General features: G+C 44.2%; 1 protein-coding gene across 1 annotated transcript in view; it reads left to right on the top strand.

Annotated features, from left to right (window-relative positions):
* The window catches only part of IPO4 (importin 4), a 186518-nt gene that overhangs the window by 39398 nt on the left and 125810 nt on the right, over nt 1-21310 (top strand). Inside the window, exons 6-7 of the mRNA XM_040416922.1 lie at nt 19045-19224; nt 19310-19375. Of these exons, the coding sequence (XP_040272856.1) occupies nt 19045-19224; nt 19310-19375 (246 nt within the window). The remainder of the gene's footprint in view (nt 1-19044; nt 19225-19309; nt 19376-21310) is intronic.

Here is a 21310-nt window from a genome sequence, read left to right as displayed (position 1 = left end):
AAATTTCCAAAACCCACTTTTTAAGGACCAGTTCAGGTCTGAAGTCACTTTGTGAGGCTTACATAATAGAAACCACCCAAAAATGACCCCATTTTAGAAACTACACCCCTCAAGGTATTAAAGGGTTTCTGTCACCTGAAAAATGGGTATTAACCACCTCAGCTCCCCTAGCTTAACCACCTCAGCCCCCAGTGCTTAAACACCCTGAAAGACCAGGCCACTTTTTACACTTCTGACCTACACTACTTTCACCGTTTATTGCTCGGTCATGCAACTTACCACCCAAATGAATTTTACCTCCTTTTCTTCTCACTAATAGAGCTTTCATTTGGTGGTATTTCATTGCTGCTGACATTTTTACTTTTTTTGTTATTAATCGAAATTTAACGATTTTTTTTGCAAAAAAATGACATTTTTCACTTTCAGTTGTAAAATTTTGCAAAAAAAACGAGATCCATATATAAATTTTGCTCTAAATTTATTGTTCTACATGTCTTTGATAAAAAAAAAATGTTTGGGTAAAAAAAAAATGGTTTGGGTAAAAGTTATAGCGTTTACAAACTATGGTACAAAAATGTGAATTTCCGCTTTTTGAAGCAGCTCTGACTTTCTGAGCACCTGTCGTGTTTCCTGAGGTTCTACAATGCCCAGACAGTACAAACACCCCACAAATGACCTCATTTCGGAAAGTAGACACCCTAAGGTATTCGCTGATGGGCATAGTGAGTTCATAGAACTTTTTATTTTTTGTCACAAGTTAGTGGAAAATGATGATTTTATTTTTTTTTTTTCTTACAAAGTCTCATATTCCACTAACTTGTGACAAAAAATAAAAACTTCCATGAACTCACTATGCCCATCAGCGAATACCTTGGGGTGTCTTCTTTCCAAAATGGGGTCACTTGTGGGGTAGTTATACTGCCCTGGCATTCTAGGGGCCCAAATGTGTGGTAAGGAGTTTGAAATCAAATTCTGTAAAAAATGGCCTGTGAAATCCGAAAGGTGCTCTTTGGAATGTGGGCCCCTTTGCCCACCTAGGCTGCAAAAAAGTGTCACACATGTGGTATCTCCGTATTCAGGAGAAGTTGGGGAATGTGTTTTGGGGTGTCATTTTACATATACCCATGCTGGGTGAGATAAATATCTTGGTCAAATGCCAACTTTGTATAAAAAAATGGGAAAAGTTGTCTTTTGCCAAGATATATCTCTCACCCAGCATGGGTATATGTAAAATGACACCCCAAAACACATTCCCCAACTTCTCCTGAATACGGAGATACCACATGTGTGGCACTTTTTTGCAGCCTAGGTGGGCAAAGGGGCCCACATTCCAAAGAGCACCTTTCGGATTTCACCAGTCATTTTTTACAGAAATTGATTTCAAACTCCTTACCACACATTTGGGCCCCTAGAATGCCAGGGCAGTATAACTACCCCACAAGTGACCCCATTTTGGAAAGAAGACACCCCAAGGTATTCCGTGAGGGGCATGGCGAGTTCCTAGAATTTTTTATTTTTTGTCACAAGTTAGTGGAAAATGATGATTTTTTTTTTCTTTTTCTTACAAAATCTCATTTTCCACTAACTTGTGACAAAAAATAAAAAATTCTAGGAACTCGCTATGCCCATCAGCGAATACCTTGGGGTGTCTTCTTTCCAAAATGGGGTCACTTGTGGGGTAGTTATACTGCCCTGGCATTTTCCAGGGGCCCAAATGTGTGGTAAGTAGGTAAATGACCTGTGAAATCCGAAAGGTGCTCTTTGGAATGTGGGCCCCTTTGCCCACCTAGGCTGCAAAAAAGTGTCACACATGTGGTATCGCCGTATTCAGGAGAAGTTGGGGAATGTGTTTTGGGGTGTCATTTTACATATACCCATGCTGGGTGAGAGAAATATCTTGGCAAAAGACAACTTTTCCCATTTTTTTATACAAAGTTGGCATTTGACCAAGATCTTTATCTCACCCAGCATGGGTATATGCAAAATGACACCCCAAAACACATTCCCCAACTTCTCCTGAATACAGAGATACCAGATGTGTGACACTTTTTTGCAGCCTAGGTGGGCAAAGGGGCCCAAATTCCTTTTAGGAGGGCATTTTTAGACATTTGGATACCAGACTTCTTCTCATGCTTTGGGGCCCCTAAAATGCCAGGGCAGTATAAATACCCCACATGTGACCCCATTTTGGAAAGAAGACACCCCAAGGTATTCAATGAGGGGCATGGCGAGTTCATAGAAAAAAAAACATTTTGGCACAAGTTAGCGGAAATTGATTTTTTTTAATTTTTTTCTCACAAAGTCTCCCTTTCCGCTAACTTGGGACAAAAATTTAAATCTTTCATGGACTCAATATGCCCCTCAGCGAATACCTTGGGGTGTCTTCTTTCCAAAATGGTGTTATTTGTGGGGTGTTTGTACTGCCCTGGCATTTGAGGGTCTCCGCAATCATTACATGTATGCCCAGCATTAGGAGTTTCTGCTATTCTCCTTATATTGAGCATACGGGTAATGAGATATTTTTTTTCCGTTCAGCCTCTGGGCTGAAAGAAAAAAATGAACGGCAAAAAAAGAAAAAGGAGGGGAAAGGCATCTGCCAGGACATAGGAGCTCCGCCCAACATCCATACCCACTTAGCTCGTATGCCCTGGCAAACCAGATTTCTCCATTCACATCAATCGATGTGGATGAATAAATCCTTGCCAGGATTTTTTTTTTATATATACAAAGTGTTTGCCAAAGTATATGAACACCGCCACCTCCTCAGCTCATATGCCTCGGCAAACGTATCTTTTACTGCAGAGGAGAAATCTCGTCTTGCAGCGCCGCATACACCGACTTGCGTGTAATCTGACAGCAGCGCAATGCTTCTGTCAGAATGCACATCAGTGCTGCAGCTAGTCGATCGGTTGGTCCACCTGGAAGGTAAAAAAAAAAACAAAAAAAAAAAAAAACAGGCCGCAACGCAATAAATTTATTACCTTTGGAAGAGAACATCTAAACTTTAACTTTTTGAACTGAACATTAACCTTTTTGCTTACTGGTGTTTTTTTTTTGTTTTGTTTGTTTTTTACCTTTATAGAACAAACCTCTCCTTTCCCATGGGACAATGTGCAAAGCGCAAATCGCCCAAAGATCTGGCGAAGTACGTTATGCACTTTATCCCAGGTGAAAGGAGAGGTTTGCAGCAGCTGTGAGAGAAAGGGCCCTAATAGCCCTGTGTGCCTGTCCTGGTGAGATGTGATCCCTATGCTAGGTGTACCTGTGTGTGGTACTTCCGGAAACACTCTCCTAAGCATAGGGCAGGGTAGTCAGGACAGAAATAGCGGGTGTCACGCCTTATTCCACTCCTGCTACAGACACGACATTTTTTTCGGGGTGGCGGTTGGGTTGAGGTACCAGCAACGACACTGGGGAAATGTCGCTCGTGTAGACGGCTAACTACACTGGTGGATGGGGCCACGGAACCTCCTGGATAAAGGAGGTTCTCGATGATCTCTTCCTGGAATTTGAGGAAGGATCGTGTTCTCCCAGCCTTACTGTAGAGAACAAAACTATTATACAGCGCCAATTGAATTAAATATAAAGACACCTTCTTATACCAGCGTCTGGTTCTGCGGGAAACTAAATAGGGAGCCAACATCTGGTCATTGAAGTCCACCCCTCCCATGAGCGCATTATAGTCGTGGACTGAGAGGGGCTTTTCAATGACACGGGTTGCCCTTTCAATTTGGATTGTCGTGTCTGCGTGAATGGAGGAGAGCATGTAAACGTCACGCTTGTCTCTCCATTTCACCGCGAGCAGTTCTTCGTTACACAAGGCAGCCCTCTCCCCCCTTGCAAGACGGGTGGTTACAAGCCGTTGGGGGAAGCCCACGCGACTAGTTCGCGCGGTGCCACAGGCGCAAATCCGTTCTATAAACAAATGCCTAAAGAGGGCCACACTTGTGTAAAAATTGTCCACATAAAGATGGTACCCCTTGCCGAATAAGGGTGACACCAAGTCCCAGACTGTCTTCCCACTGCTCCCCAGGTAGTCAGGGCAACCGACCGGCTCCAGGGTCTGATCTTTTCCCTCATAGATCCGAAATTTGTGGGTATAGCCTGTGGCCCTTTCACAGAGCTTATACAATTTGACCCCATACCGGGCACGCTTGCTTGGGATGTATTGTTTGAAGCCAAGGCGCCCGGTAAAATGTATTAGGGACTCGTCTACGCAGATGTTTTGCTCAGGGGTATACAAATCTGCAAATTTCTGGTTGAAATAGTCTATGAGGGGCCGAATTTTGTGGAGCCGGTCAAAAGCTGGGTGGCCTCTGGGACGGGAGGTGGTGTTGTCGCTAAAGTGCAGGAAACGCAGGATGGTCTCAAAACGTGCCCTGGACATAGCAGCAGAGAACATGGGCATGTGATGAATTGGGTTCGTGGACCAATATGACCGCAATTCATGCTTTTTGGTTAGACCCATGTTGAGGAGAAGGCCCAGAAAAATTTTAAGTTCGGAAACTTGGACTGGTTTCCACCGGAAAGGCTGGGCATAATAGCTTCCCGGGTTTGCGGTTATAAATTGTGTGGCATACCCGTTTGTCTCTGCCACGACTAAGTCCAAGAGCTCCGCAGTCAAGAACAGCTCAAAAAATCCCAGGGCCGTACTGATCTGAGCCGTCTCAACCCGAACTCCAGACTGGCCAGTGAAAGGGGGAACTACAGGTGCGGCTGAAGTTGGTGACTGCCAATCAGGGTTTGCCAGCACCTCAGGGATTCTAGGGGCTCTACGGGCCTGTCTGTGCGGTGGCTGCGACGGGGTAACTACTGCACGTGCCACCGTACCAGCTTCAACTGCCCTTCTGGTGCTCGCTACTTCACCATGTTGTACGGTAGTGCTGGTACTAGGTCCAGGGAGGGCTGCGCTGCTGGTGTATGCCTCACCACGTGATCCGGCAGCGACAGCCCCACTCTGCTGCTCTTGAAGCGGATCCTGCGTAACCTGTGGTCTAGCGACACGGGGCCGGGTACGCCTGGTGCTGCCAGGGACCTCAACCTCCTCGTCCGAACTTTGGGTCAGACTGCCACTGCTTTCTACAGGTTCATATTCTGACCCGCTAGATTCGTCAGATGAGGGTTCCCATTCCTCATCCGACTGGGTCAGAATCCTGTAGGCCTCTTCAGAAGAATACCCCCTGTTTGACATTTTGGACTACTAAATTTAGGGGTATTCCCTGAGACTACCCAGGAAAAAAAGCAAGCCTGTCTTACAAAGGGGAGGCTAGCGAAGTACCGGAGGCCGCTGCGGTTGATAAAAAATATCAAAACTGATTTTTTTTATCGCCGCAGAGCGTGTAAAGTGAATGTGCAGTGATCAAAAAAAATTTATTTTTTGTCACTGCGGTGGGGCGGGCGTGGGTGAACGCACGTGTGGGCGACCGATCATGCCTGATCGGGCAAACACTGCGTTTTGGGTGGAGGGCGAGCTAAGGTGACACTAATACTATTATAGATCTGACCGTGATCAGTTTTGATCACTTACAGATACTATAAAAGTACAAATGCTGATTAGCGATACGCTAAACAGCGAATAAGTGACTGCGGTGCGGTGGGCTGGGTGCTAACTGATCCCTAAACTACCTAACCAAGGGGCCTAAACTAATCCTAAAACCTAACAGCCAATACTAGTGAAAAAAAAAAAGTGGCAGTTTACACTGATCACTTTTTGTCTTTCACTAAGTGATTGACAGGGTGCGATCAAGGGGTTAATTTGGATGATGGGGGTGATGGAAGGTGATCAGTGGCTAAGGGTAGTGTTTGGTGTGTACTCACAGTGATGTCTGCTCCTCTGCTGGATCCAACCGACGAAAAGGACCAGCAGAGGAGCAGAGAAGCCATATAACAGATCATATTTACTAATATGATCTGTTATCTGGCTTGTGATTCGATTTTTTAAAAATCAGCAACCTGCCAGCGACGATCATTGGCTGGCAGGTTGCTGATGCAATAGTCCTTTAACTTTTGCCGGCCCGCGATGCGCATGCGCGGGCCGGCTGTGACCGAAATCTCGCGTCTCGCGAGAGGACGCGCCGGCGCGTCCAGGTGGAATGAAACAACCACCTCCAGGACGTGTCTGTGCGTACAGCGGTCCGGAGGTGGTTAAACACCCTTAATGACCAGACCACTTTTTACAATTCTGCACTACACTACTTTCACGGTTTATTGCTCGGTCATACAACTTACCACCCAAATGAATTTTACCTCCTTTTCTTCTCACTAATAGAGCTTTCATTTGGTGGTATTTCATTGCTGCTGACATTTTTACTTTTTTTTGTTATTAGTAAAAATTTACCGTATTTTTTTGCAAAAAAATGTAATTTTTCAGTTTCAGTTGTAAAATTTTTCTAATAAAACTACATTTATATATAAATTTTTTTCTAAATTTATTGTTCTACATGTCTTTGATAAAAAAAAATGCAATAAGTGTATATTTATTGGTTTGCGCAAAAGTTATAGCGTTTACAAACTATGGTACAAAAATGTGAATTTCCGCTTTTTGAAGCAGCTCTGACTTTCTGAGCACCTGTCATGTTTCCTGAGGTTCTACAAGTCCCAGACAGTAGAAAAACCCCACAAATGACTCCATTTCGGAAAGTAGACACCCTAAGGTATTCGCTGATGGGCATAGTGAGTTCATAGAACTTTTTATTTTTTGTCACAAGTTAGCGGAAAATGATGATTTTTTTTTTTTCCTTACAAAGTCTCATATTCCACTAACTTGTGACAAAAAATAAAAACTTCCATGAACTCACTATGCCCATCACAAAATACTTTGGGGTGTCTTCTTTCCAAAATGGGGTCACTTGTGGGGTAGTTATACTGCCCTGGCATTTTAGGGGCCCTAATGCGTGAGAAGTAGTTTGAAATCAAAATGTGTAAAAAATGCCCTGTGAAATCCGAAAGGTGCTCTTTGGAATGTGGGCCCATTTACCCACCTAGGCTGCAAAAAAGTGTCACACATCTGGTATCGCCGTATTTAGGAGAAGTTGGGCAATGTGTTTTGGGGTGTCTTTTTACATATACCCATGCTGGGTGAGAGAAATATCTTGGCAAAAGACAACTTTTCCCATTTTTTTTATACAAAGTTGGCATTTGACCGAGATATTTATCTTACCCAGCATGGGTATATGTAAAATGACACCCCAAAACACATTGCCCAACTTCTCCTGAGTACGGCGATACCAAATGTGTGACACTTTTTTTGCAGCCTAGGTGGGCAAAGGGGCCCACATTCCAAAGATTACCTTTAGGATTTCACAGGGCATTTTTTACACATTTTGATTTCAAACTACTTCCCACACATTAGGGCCTCTAAAATGCCAGGGAAGTATAACTACCCCACAAGTGACCCCATTTTGGAAAGAAGACACCCCAAGGTATTTCGTGATGGGCATAGTGAGTTCATGGAAGTTTTTATTTTTTGTTACAAGTTAGTGGAATATGAGACTTTGATGATTTTATATTTTTTTTCTTACATTTTCCGCTAACTTGTGACAAAAAAATAATAATTCTAGGAACTCGCCATGCCCCTCAGGGAATACCTTGGGGTGTCTTCTTTCCAAAATGGGGTCACTTGTGGGGTAGTTATACTGCCCTGGCATTTTAGGGGCCCTAATGCGTGAGAAGTAGTTTGAAATCAAAATGTGTAAAAAATGCCCTGTGAAATCCGAAAGGTGCTCTTTGGAATTTGGGCCCATTTGCCCACCTAGGCTGCAAAAAAGTGTCACACGTCTGGTATCGCCGTACTCAGAAGAAGTAGGGCAATGTGTTTTGGGGTGTCTTTTTACATATACCCATGCTGGGTGAGAGAAATATCTCGGCAAAAGACAACTTTTCCCATTTTTTTTATACAAAGTTGGCATTTGACCAAGATATTTTTCTCACCCAGCATGGGTATATGTAAAATGACACCCCAAAACACCTTCCCCAACTTCTCCTGAGTACGGCGATACCAGATGTGTGACACTTTTTTGCAGCCTAGATGCGCAAAGGGGCCCAAATTCCTTTTAGGAGGGCATTTTTAGACATTTGGATCCCAGACTTCTTCTCACGCTTTAGGGCCCCTAAAATGCCAGGGCAGTATAAATACCCCACATGTTACATCTCCCATACATACCGACCAAGCTGGCTTTATGCCAAATATGTCCACAGCGGTGAATATTAGGCGTCTGTTTTTAAATATTCAGGCAGGTCATGTTCACACCTCGAATGCGGCGGTCGCATCTCTTGATGCGGCCAAAGCATTTGACAGTGTGGAATGGCGGTATTTGTGGTCCGTACTCCAGAAGATGGGCTTTGGCCCAGAGTTCATAAAATGGATACAGTTATTATATGCTAGTCCTAGAGCGTCCGTAAGAGTAAATGGTAATTTATCAGACCCATTCAATATTTATAGGGGGACTAGGCAGGGGTGCCCTCTGTCACCACTATTGTTTGCGGTGGCGATAGAGCCGCTAGCTGAAGCCCTTAGAAGTGCAGGTCTAGTAAAAGGTTTTCAATATGGGAATCTTATAGAAAAAGTCGCATTATATGCAGACGACTTGTTGTTATTTTTGGAAGATTGGGAAACATCCCTTTCGGAAGCTATTAAGATTATAAATGACTTTGGCCAACTATCTGGATTGACCATAAATTGGTCAAAATCTACTGTAATGCCTTTATCTAAAACAGTGAATCCGTCTTTGCTAGTGTCATCAGATCTCAAAGTTGTTACATCCTTTACGTACTTGGGGGTGAAAATATCTACTGATACTCGAGAATATAGTGATCTGAATCTAGTACCCCTACTTGAAAAGTTCAGGAGTAAAATGCAAGCATGGACTAAGTTACCCCTTACGTTGATTGGCAGAGCCAACCTTATAAAAATGATTCTTATGCCCCAACTGTTATATCTCGTCCATAATGCTCCAATATGGATTCCAATCCGTTTTTTCCACAAGGTTAATACAATTTTTAGGGATCTTATATGGAAACGAGGTGTTCCTCGCATAAAACTAAGTACATTACAGAGGCCTAAAACGCATGGGGGACTAGCTATACCAGACCCTTGGGTGTATTATGTCGCAGCCCAACTGCAGCATATCAGGGGTTGGGGAGACAGTGAAAACCTAAACAAGACGGGAAAAATAGTGAAACACCTTATAGGGAAAAAATGTTTGCTATCAGCCTTGGAAGAGGGTACTTTTTATGATAGAGGTGCGCAATATCAGATATTGAGAGTGATACACAAAATATGGTGGAAAGCCAGGTCTATGGCTAAAATATCAGGATATACAAAATATACACCAATATGGCCGAACTATATGTATAAAGAAGTAGGTAAAGTGTCAGAAACAAAGGGGTGGGAGAGGTATGGTCTTAATAGAATGGTTCAGTTATTCTCTAATAACAATCTAAAAGAATTTGCACAACTAAAACAAGAATTTAATATACCACATAACTCTTTTTATCTTTATCTTCAGCTCAGACATGCTATACGATCGCAAATAAAACATGAAAACATTGTTCAGGCACCGAAGCATAGTATTATAGACCTCACCACAACGCAGGGGAGCACAAATGGGGTAATATCTCTTCATTACATGACCCTGATGGAAGTGCAGTATAAAAATAGGCCGTTAGGATTATATGGGAAATGGAAGTCTGACATTGGAGATCTAACTGAGGACTTATGGGAGGAAGTAATGAAGAATTTTCAAACCATAGCAGTGAGTGAAGCACAACGGGTATCACAACTGTACCTGATGCACAGGGTATACAGAACCCCGGTTTTGTTGAAAAAGATGGGATATAGAGCAGATGACTGTTGCCCGAGGTGTAATAGGCATAACGCTGATCTAATCCATCTGATGTGGAATTGTCCAAAGCTTAGGAGATACTGGATGGATGTTGTGAACTTGATAAATGTTGTGTTCCAAACTAACATAGAGGTTGCACCACTAGTGTGTGTTTTAGGATGTGTTAAAGTTCAGCCAGGAATGGCAAAAAAGAAAACGGCCATTATGCGTGTTTTATATCAAGCCAGGAAAAGTATTGCACAACATTGGATAGATCCAGAAGCACCTACATTGAAAGAGCTAATAGACAGGGTTCACATCTTGGTAAAGTTGGAAAGGTATGTCTATCAGAAGAGAGGAGCGGTCAAAAAATTTGAAATAGTATGGTTCTCGTGGTTGAGATATTACAACATTAATTAATAGTATATTGGGTGGAAAATGTCCAAAATATTGTATGCTGGATTATTTTATTTTATTTCTTGCCTGTTGGGAAGAATGGTGACCATTTATATGTTGGATGGATGAAAGATGAATATGTGAGCTGTTGAAGACAAGGGATGGAATGGCGGTCACGGAAGATATATGGGAGAGAGTATGTTAATGGTGTATGGTGTTACAAAGACTATCACGGAAATGACTCTGGACTTTACTTGGTCGCAGGACTGAAGAAGGGGTGGGTGGGAAGAGGGGGGTGGGTGGGTGTAAGGGGTAGTTACTGTAATAATATTTTGTTTTTATGAAAATCAAATAAAAATTATCTGATTTAAAAAAAAATACCCCACATGTGACCCCATTTTGGAAAGAAGACACCCCAAGGTATTCAATGAGGGGCATGGCGAGTTCATAGAAAAAAAATTTTTTTGCACAAGTTAGCGGAAATTGATTTTTTTTTTTGTTTGTTTTTTCTCACAAAGTCTCCCTTTTCGCTAACTTGGGACAAAAATTTCAATCTTTCATGGACTCAATATGCCCCTCAGCGAATACCTTGGGGTGTCTTCTTTCCAAAATGGGGTCATTTGTGGGGTGTTTGTACTGCCCTGGCATTTGAGGGTCTCCACAATCATTACATGTATGGCCAGCATTAGGAGTTTCTGCTATTCTCCTTATATTGAGCATACGGGTAACGAGATTTATTTATTTTTTCCGTTCAGCCTCTGGGCTGAAAGAAAAAATAAACGGCACAGATTTCTTCATTCGCATCGATCAATGTGGATGAAAAAATCTCTGCCCAAAAAAATAAAAAGGAGGGGAAAGGCGTCTGCCAGGACATAGGAGCTCCGCCCAACATCCATACCCACTTAGCCCGTATGCCCTGGCAAACCCGATTTCTCTATTCACATCAATCGATGTGGATAATTAAATCATTGCCGGGATTTTATTTTATTTTTTTATATACAAAGTGTTTGCCAAAGCATATGAACACCGCCGCCCCCTCAGCTCATATGCCTCGGCAAACGTATCTTTTACTGCAGAGGAGAAATCTCGTCTTGCAGCGCCGCATACACAGACTTTTGTGTAATCTGACAGCAGCGCAATGCTTCTGTCAGGATGCACATCAGTGCTGCAACTAGTCGATCGGTTGGTCCACCTGGAAGGTAAAAAAAAAAAAAGAAGAAACCAGGCCGCAACGCAATACATTTATTAACTTTATAATAACATTTGAACGGAACATATAAACTTTATTTAACTTTTTGAACAGAACGTTACCTTTTTTGCTTACCGGTGTTTTTTTTTACCTTTTTATAGGAGAAACCTCTCCTTCCCCATGGGACAAAGATGTGGCGAAGTACATTATGCACTTTGTCCCAGGTGAAAGGAGAGGTTTGCAGCAGCTGTGATTGAAAGGGCCCTAATAGCCCTGTGTGCCTGTCCTGTGAGATGCAATCCCTATGCTAAGTGTACCTGTGTGTGGTACTTCCGGAAACACTCCCCTAAGCATAGGGCAGGGTGGTCAGGACAGAAATAGCGGGTGTCACGCCTTATTCCACTCCTGCTACAGACACGACATCTTTTTCGGGGTGACGGTTGGGTTGAGGTACCAGCAACGACATTGGGGAAATGTCGCTCGTGTAGACGGCTCACTACACTGGTGGTTGGGGCCACGGAACCTCCTGGATACAGGAGGTTCTCGATGATCTCTTCCTGAAATTTGAGGAAGGATCTTGTTCTCCCAGCCTTACTGTAGAGAACAAAACTATTGTACATAGCCAATTGAATTAGGTATACAGACACCTTCTTATACCAGCGTCTGGTCCTGCGGGAGAGTAAATAAGGAGCCAACATCTGGTCATTGAAGTCCACCCCTCCCATGAGCAAATTATAGCCGTTGACCGAGAGGGGCTTTTCAATGACACTGGTTGCCCATTCAATTTCGATTGTCGTGTCTGCGTGAATGGAGGAGAGCATGTAAACGTCACGCTTGTCTCTCCATTTCACCGCGAGCAGTTCTTCGTTACACAAGGCAGCCCTCTCCCCCCTTGCAAGACGGGTGGTAACGAGCCGTTGGGGGAAGCCCCGGCGACTAGGTCGCACGGTGCCACAGCAGCCAATCTGTTCTAGGAACAAATGCTTGAAGAGGGGCACACTTGTGTAAAAATTGTCCACATAAAGATGGTACTCCTTGCCAAATAAGGGTGACACCAAGTCCCAGACTGTCTTCCCACTGCTCCCCAGGTAGTCAGGGCAACCGACCGGCTCCAGGGTCTGATCTTTACCCTCATAGATCCGAAATTTGTGGGTATAGCCTGTGGCCCTTTCACAGAGCTTATACAATTTGACCCCATACAGGGCGCGCTTGCTTGGGATGTATTGTTTGAAGCCAAGGCGCCCGGTAAAATGTATAAGGGACTCGTCTACGCAGATGTTTTGCTCAGGGGTATACAAATCTGCAAATTTGTTGTTGAAGTGGTCTATGAGGGGCCGAATTTTGTGGAGCCGGTCAAAAGCTGGGTGGCCTCTGGGACGGGAGGTGGTGTTGTTGCTGAAGTGCAGGAAATGCAGGATGGCCTCAAATCGGGCCCTGGACATAGCAGCAGAGAACATGGGCATGTGATGAATTGGGTTCGTGGACCAATATGATCGCAATTCATGCTTTTTGGTTAGACCCATGTTGAGGAGAAGGCCCAGAATTTTTTTTTTTTCACCGGAAAGGCTGGGCATAATAGCTTCCCGGGTTGGCGGCAATAAATTGAGTGGCATACCGATTTGTTTCTGACACAACTAAGTCCAAGAGCTCCGCAGTCAAGAACAGCTCAAAAAATCCCAGTGCCGAACCGATCTGAGCTGTCTCAACCCGAACTCCAGACTGGGCGGTGACAGGGGGAACTACAGGTGCGGCTGACGTTGGGGACTGCCAATCAGGGTTTGCCAGCACCTCAGGGACTCTAGGGCTCTACGGGCCTGTCTGTGCGGTGGCTGCGACGGGGTAACTATTGCACGTGCCACCATACCAGCTTCAACTGCCCTTCTGGTGCTCGCCACTTCACCATGTTGTACGGCAGTGCTGGTACTAGGTCCAGGGAGGGCTGCGCTGCTGGTGTATGCCTCACCACGTAATCCGACAGCGCCAGCCCCACTCCGCTGCCCTTGAAGCGGATCCTGCGCAACCTGTGGTCTAGCAACAAGGGGCCGGGTACGCCTGGTGCTATCAGGGACCTCAACCTCCTCGTCCGATCTTTGGGTCAGACTGCCACTGCTTTCTACAGGTTCATATTCTGACCCGCTAGATTCGTCAGATGAGGGTTCCCATTCCTCATCCGACTGGGTCAGAATCCTGTAGGCCTCTTCAGAAGAATACCCCCTGTTTGACATTTGGACTACTAAATTTAGGGGTATTCCCTGAGACTACCCAAGAAAAAAAGCAAGCCTATCTTACAAATGGGAGGCTAGCAAAGTACTAGAGGCCGCTGCGATTGATAAAAAATATCAAAACTGATTTTTTTTTTATCGTCGCAGCGCTTGTAAAGTGATTGTGCAGTGATAAAACAAATAAAAAAAATTTGTCACTGGGGCGGGGCTGGCGTAGGTGAACGCTTGTGTGGGCGACCGATCAGGCCTGATCGGGCAAACACTGCGTTTTGGGTGGAGGGCGAGCTAAGGTGACACACATACTATTATAGATCTGACTGTGATCAGTTCTGATCACTTACAGATGCTATAAAAGTACAAATGCTTATTAGCGATACGCAAATCAGCGAATCAGTGACTGCGGTGCGGTGGGCTGGGCGCTAAACGATCGCTAACTACCTAACCAAGGGACCTAAACTATCCTAAAACCTAACAGTCAATACCGGTGAAAAAAAAAAGTGACAGTTTACACTGATCACTTTTTTCCCTTTCACTAGTGATTGACAGGGGTGATCAAGGGGTTAATTGGGGTGATGGGGGGTGATCCGGGGGCTAAGTGTGCTGTTTGGTGTACTCACTGTGATGTGTGCTCTCTGCTGGAACCAACCGACCAAAAGGACCAGCAGAGGAGCAGAGAAGCAGAGAAGCCATTTAACACCTTATATTTATAAATATAAGGTGTTAGATGGCTTGTGATTCGTTTTTTTGAAAATAATCAACCTGCCAGCCACGATCATTGGCTGGCAGGTTGATGACGAACTTGTCCTGTAACCTTTGCCGGCCCGCGATGCGCATGCGCGGGCCGGCTTTGAGCAAAATCTCGCGTCTCGCGAGATGACGCGTATATGCGTGACTCTGCCTGGAGCTGCCACCTCCGGAACGCGATCCTGCGTTAGGCGGTCCAGAGGCGGTTAAAGTTATCACCACATAAAATGACACATGTCAGATTTGCTACAAATGGCCTGGTCCTTAAGGTGAAAAATGCCATGGTCCTGAAGGGGTTAAAACTCCTCATGTATTTACCTGTTTTTAAAGTGTTTTTAAACATCAGCTGTCATGTTTCTTGTACTAATAAAGTCCATGAGATTTTATTTTTCTCTTGGTGTGCTCCTTTTGTACATATGTGCTTTAGGTTCATTTTGCACATGGTCAGCACCCTACTTTGTGCATTAAAGGGCCTCTGTCAGTAGATTTATATCTATGAAACTGGCTGACCTGTTGCATGTGCACTTGGCAGCTAAAGGCATCTGCTGTACGGAACTTGAGGCAGGCTGGTGTTTAAATAACCACATTATGGAGCCTACTCATTTTACCTTTGACTCCGTGACCTGTGCCCACCTTTTGCAGCAAAGAAGTAGCCTATACCTCCCTGGTGGGTGATTCTCCCAGAGGGGCTCCCGATGCGGAAAACTCCTTTCTTGGGTCTCCGTTCCATACACCAATGGCCTTCTGCCTCAATCTGGTGACGTTTCTGGACATGCTTTCTAATTAAGTCCTCGGCTTCCACCTCAACTAGATTGCACTATCCTCCGCCCCTTTCTTCTCCTTGGACTACTTTTTTCCTTGGCGCCCTCCCCACCTTCATCCTCTCCAAGTGCAAGCTTTTCTGTAGAAGGAGTCTTCTCCTGCATTCTTTCCTCAGCCTCCATTCCTGTGTGCCTCTTCTGGTGATCATCAGCTGAGCTCCTGGGTCCATTAGCTCCTGTGAAGAGCCTCTATCTCTCCACTTTAGGGGTACAGCATTTCGGGGTCTATTAGGGTAGCCTCTGGCTGACTTTTTTTCTCCTTTAGGCTCCTTACTTGGCCTCCATGTCAGGGAAGACACAGACCGCATGCCCCCTAGGGGTTACTACATATTTTACGCACGCCCATTGTTACAAATTTTGCCATGCAGACAGCCTAACCCTGTCTGTGCACATTCCTTCCACCTAAACCCTCCTATGATACCCTGGGATTCTCCATTCCAGAATCAGACAGGACTACGGCTGGTAAGTAGAGCACAAGGCTATGTTCGGCCATGCAGGATGGCATCAAGGCAGTCAGAAACACTCCAAATTCAGGATGCGCCCTCCTCCTCTCAGAACGAAGTATCTTCATTGCGCTAAGTGCCTCTCCTTGATCTTCCCTAACCATACAGATCTTAATGCATTCCTTGTTAAGGAGTGCCATCACCCTGATGAGCGGCTCCCGTCCTCTAAAAATTCAGAAGTCCCCCTTCTCCAAGGAAACCATGTCTAAATTGTCTTTCTCTCCTCAAATATATGCAAGTAGCTCGCCTAGTCAAGGCCACCACCCTCACTTTGGCTGACACTGCTTCTCTCTCTGATCCGTTGGACAAGAAGATAGATTCCGTCTCCAAGTGTGGCTTTTTTTGCAGCTGGCTGAGTTATATGCCTGCGTTTGATGCCTCCTGGTTTGCTAAAGCCTCTTTCATATGGACCATACAGCTTCTTCAGAGCTTGTCTGCTGACCCTGAACAAGCAAATGTCTCCTCGGTCTTTGCGTCTGGTACCTCAACATTGAGTCCGTATGCCAAACGGGCAGGGCCCCTACAGCTAATTCAGTGGCTATTCGGCATTCTGTATTTCTCCCTTCCTGGGAGGTGGACATGGCATCTAAGAAGGAGCTCTTCCCTTTTTGGGTGAAAATCTTTTCGGTAAATACTTGAAAGAGCTCATCTCTGAGGTGATGAGCAGCAAGCGTTCACTTTTACCCCAGAACAGCCCCCACCACCGCACCTCTTCCCAAATTCGTGTTGTTCCCTGTAGTGGGAATCGGCTGCTCTTCTTTCGGGAAATTTGGCTTGTGTCCATGGATAACCCTTGGGTCCTGGATGTGGCGTCATTAGGATACAAAACAGACTTCTCCGTCCCTCCCTCTAGCAGATTCTTCCTGTCATTGCCATCTCCATCTCCGTTCCAATTAATGCCCTCCCCTTTGAGCCTGCTAGGACCTTCTTTAGTAGCTGGCCCCTCGGACTGTTTCTCAGCAAATCTTTCCTCCCTCTTTCTGCTTGCCAACGTTCCTCTGTGCTCTGAACTCCTTTCCCAAGGTCCACTGTTCTTCCACAGTTTACTGCATTTAACGGTGTAGCTGTTGAATCTGTAGTTATAAGATTTTCTGGTCTCCGTGAGGCCATCATTCAGACAATGCTTAAGACATGTAAGCCTCAGCGGTGCTAGACTCTACCATTGCACTTGCTGGACCTATTTTTCCTTATTAGAATCATGTGATTTCCATCACCTGTTTTTCTCCTTTCCCAGAATTCTTTCTCCAATCTGGGTTTGAAAAGGGTTCGTGTCTGGCGTCCCCTAAAGGCCAGATCTCCGCTTTCAATTTTATTTCAGAAGACCCTAGCCTTTTTTTCCTCAAGTGAATTCTTTTCTTCACAGTGTGGCTCACTGCATTCTCCCTTTTTGCTATCCCTTTCAACTCTGGGACCTAAATCTGGTCCTTGATGCTCAGTCTCCCCCCTCCTGTTGTTCAAGGTGGATTTTCTTGTGGCTGTTAACTCTATTTCCAAGCTGACGATCCTGTCTTGTAGGTCCCCCTTTGTGTTTCTTGGCCAGGACAAGGTGGTCCTCCGCCTTGTCCCTTCGTTTCTTCCTAAGGTGGTTTTCTCCTTTCACTTTAATGAAGTCCTCATTCTCCCCTCTTTTTGTCCTAACCCCTCTCATCCCTGAGACCATCTCTTGATTGGGCTGATCAGAATTAATGTAGACCGAATTGAGTTTCGGATCCAAGATCCAAAGTCGATTTACCCAAAACTCAGATTTAATGCTGTATGGAGACCCGTCTCCGTACAGCATTAAAATGTATAGGCTCCGGCAAGGTGAAATTCGTTATCACCGAAGTCTCACAAGGCTTTAGTGAATAACTTCGACATTCGATTTTTAAACTTGAAAACCATTTTAAAACAGGAATCCGAAGTTGCCTTCAGTACTGGCTGGTACCTCGGTACCAATGCCGACTTCAGACCCAAGTTTTGAAATGGTTTTCAAGTTCTAAAATTAAAGTCCGAAGTTATTCAGCGTAGTCCCGCGAGACTTCGGTGATAATGAATTTCCTTCGCCAGAGCCCATACATTTGAATTCCATACGGAGACTAATCTCCATACAGCATTCAAATGATGTTTTGAGCGAATCAAGTTCAGATCTATGAATGCTTTAGGACATTCCACTATGCTGTGTCTCCCAATGTCATTCACAAGAAGATTTGAGTTTTGTGCTTACCAGAAAATACCTTTCTTGTTGGATGCATTGGGGACATAGATCCCATCTGTATTCTTTAGGTTTTCTTTTCGTTCCCATGGTTTTTCTAGGTTCTCTTCCGGGTTCAGGACATGTTGGTTCTTGGTTCGTTTTTTGCGGTTCGCCTCTCTCCTACTGCTTTTGGTTCCAACTAATTAGTCCAGTCACTATGTAGGTGGTATAGCCCAGTTACGCAGAGCCAACACTTCTTTTTTTCTAGTGTAAGACTTGGCAGGTGGGCATATACCCCACGGTGCTTTGTCACCTAGAGTTTAGGTGGGCTGCTGTCTTTTGGCAGGTTTCCTGTTGTGCTATGTTCTTTCCATTTGGTTATGATAGATTTGATGGTGCTCCCGGGGATTACCAAAGATTTGGATATTTTTTATAACCTAACCCTGTCTTCATGGCAGTGTTTGGTTAGTGATGCCTCTTGCTTAGGTGTTGCAGCCTTTGGGGCCTTTCAAAAAAGGTGTGTATATGTAATGACAGATCATGTGACACTTAGATTGCACATAGATGCACATTATTTCACTAATTATGTGACTTCTGAAGGTAATTGGTTGCACCAGAGTTTTATATGGGCTTCCTAAAAAAGGGGGTGAATACATACATCTAAACAATAGTTTTATTTATATATTTTTATCATTTCACTTCACCAACTTAGACTATTGTGTTCTGATCCATCACATAAAATTCAGATTAACAAAACATTGAACTTAAGGCTGTAATGTACCAAAATACGAAAAAAGGCAAGGGGGGTGAATACTTTTGCAAGGCACTGTATGTGTGGATATATATAGTCCACTCCACCTGCTTCTCTGTGAGATCACTGTGCCGGCACTTTGAGGAGGGGAAGAGATCGGGGAAGCTACTGAGCATGTTAGTCCACCACTGAATGCTGGAGAAAGTGGACCAGAAGGAGAAATAACAGGGAGCGGTACCAGAGAGTAAAATGTACATAACAAACCTTAAAATATATTTAATCCATATATATTGCAATAATACTTCACTTGAAATGCCCTATTCATTGCTTTCAATATATATATATATATATATATATATATATATATATATATTATAAATTCTTCTTTTTTTTTTTTTTACTCTGTTCACTTTCTCTTTTTCAGGTTGGCCTCCTGGTTCTGTTCTGTGCTCTAGATCTCTCTGCTAAAATCTTCCGGCCCCACGTCCCAGATTTAGTTAAACTGTTTAACCAAACTCTTGCTGATCTACAGAATGGACCTTTGTTGTTCTACACTATTCAGTCTATCACAAGTATAGTGCCTGTGCTGGTTGGTAATGAAACTGTGAGTACCTCATGCTGTACTTATAATTATAATTTTATTTTTATAAAAATTTTCACCAGTCTTTATCTTCATTTGTTTTATTCAGAACTTACTGAGGTCTTTGATCCCGAAGTTGGTAACAGCAATCAAACAGTTGATTCTGATTAATGAGGTAATGCTATATTTTCTATTCCCTTAATTAAAAGATGCTTATAAAAATAGAACTATGTAAACGGCTCACCACCTCCTTCTCTTAGTGACACTCTATCAGGCAGTACACGGCAGGTACTTAAAGGGGTTCTGTACTTTTTTTAAACTGATGATATATCCTCTGGATATATCCTCAGCTTCTGACCGGCGGAGGTCTGACACCCGGGACCCCCGTCGATCAGCTGTTTGAGAAAGCAGCGGCGCTCCAGCAGCGCCGCGGCCTTTTCACTGTTTACCGCTGGCCCAGTGACGTCACGACTAGTATCAACTGGCCTGGGCGGGGCTAAGCTCCGTTCACTTGAATGGAGCTTAGCCGCGCCCAGGCCAGTTGATACTAGTCGTGACGTCACTGGGCCAGCGGTAAACAGTGAGAAGGCCGCGGCGCTGCTGGAGTGCCGCTGCCTTCTCAAACAGCTGATCGGCGGGGGTCCCGGGTTTCGGACCCCTGCCGGTGAAAACCTGATGATCTATCCAGAGGATAGATCATCCGTTTAAACAAACTGCAGAACCCCTTTAATGATAGCTATGAGTAAGGACACTTTGTGCTGTCTGAAATGCGTAAGCATCTGTTTGGACTTTTACTACTACAACGTTATTAATAAAGGTATAGCTTGGTGTTGCAAATTGGAAATGTACAATCTAACACTTGGCAGCACTGACACACTGTGCATCAAACAAGCCCACAACTGGGAACCCAGTTGTACTTTTATTAATAAACATCTAGTAGCAATAACTGGGTAACAGAACAATGTAATTTTATAAGAAGAAATAATCCAGAATTATTATTGCACGGGGAATACAATTATTTAGTAAAACAGAAATTTAGGTCCTTTTTAAAAGGGTTTTCCATGATTTTTATATTAACGGCCTATCTTCAGGATAGGTCTTCAGTATCAGATTTGTGGTGTCTGACTCCCAGGACCCCCACCGATCAGCTGTACAAAGAGGCTGCGCGGCACTCTGTGAGCGCTTAGGCCTCTTCCTAAGCCATGTGATGTCACGTTCATCGGTCGCATGGCCTAAATGCAGCTTATCCCCATTTGAGAGAGCTGAGCTGCGATACCAAGGACAGCCGCTATCAAATGGACGGCACTGTGCTTGGTAAGCTGCAATGAAACCGCTGAGCTCACTAAAGCTGCGATGAGCACCATAGCTTCCTCAAACTTTTGATCAGAAGGGGTGCCAGGTGTCGGACCACCGTCAATTTAATATTGATGACTTATTTTAAAGTAAATCCCAGAGAACCCCTTTAATGTCAAGTTTGAGGGTAGTCTTTTAAAAAAAAGATCACTGGCCTGCATTGGTGCATTGGCAGACATGAAAAGTCACTCCTTGGTTATGAAATCAATGTGATTACTGCCACTGTTAAGTGCCATACATGTGTGGCGCTTGGTGCTGGGCTTTAATCTAGAGAGCTGTACATGCAGGATTAAAGTTTATACAGTCGAGCAGGAGCAGGTTGGGTCCCTGAGGAGAAGAAAGGAGTGCTTTAATACCGCTTCTGCCTTCTCCTTTGCTTGGTGAATAGTGTTTAATGTGTTATCTACAATGCAGGACTATGCAATTAATAGAGGAAGCACCTATACTGCTTCCTCTATTGGACCCAGCGATCACGTGATCACCCGGTGTTCTCTGGTAGAAAGATCTATACATTTTTAATAAAGACCAATTAAACAAAAAAAAAAAAGATTTTTAGCCCAAAATGAGTAAAATGCAATCATACAAAATTGTACCAAAGGTGTCCGTAGCCTTTAAAAATGTACGGGTCTTGGCAGAGGGGAAGACAAAAAAACAAAAATGCAAAAAAAATAATTGGCCAGGTCCTTTAGGAGTTAAATATTTTTTGGTACTCTTTATTGATGGGCTATCCTCAGGATAGGCTATCAGTATCAGATCG

This window comes from Bufo bufo, chromosome 2, assembly GCF_905171765.1.
Source record: "Bufo bufo chromosome 2, aBufBuf1.1, whole genome shotgun sequence".
Taxonomy (NCBI): Eukaryota; Metazoa; Chordata; class Amphibia; order Anura; family Bufonidae; genus Bufo; species Bufo bufo.
The sequence above is the reverse complement of the archived record's forward strand: the minus strand, read 5'-3'. Positions and strand labels throughout refer to the sequence as shown.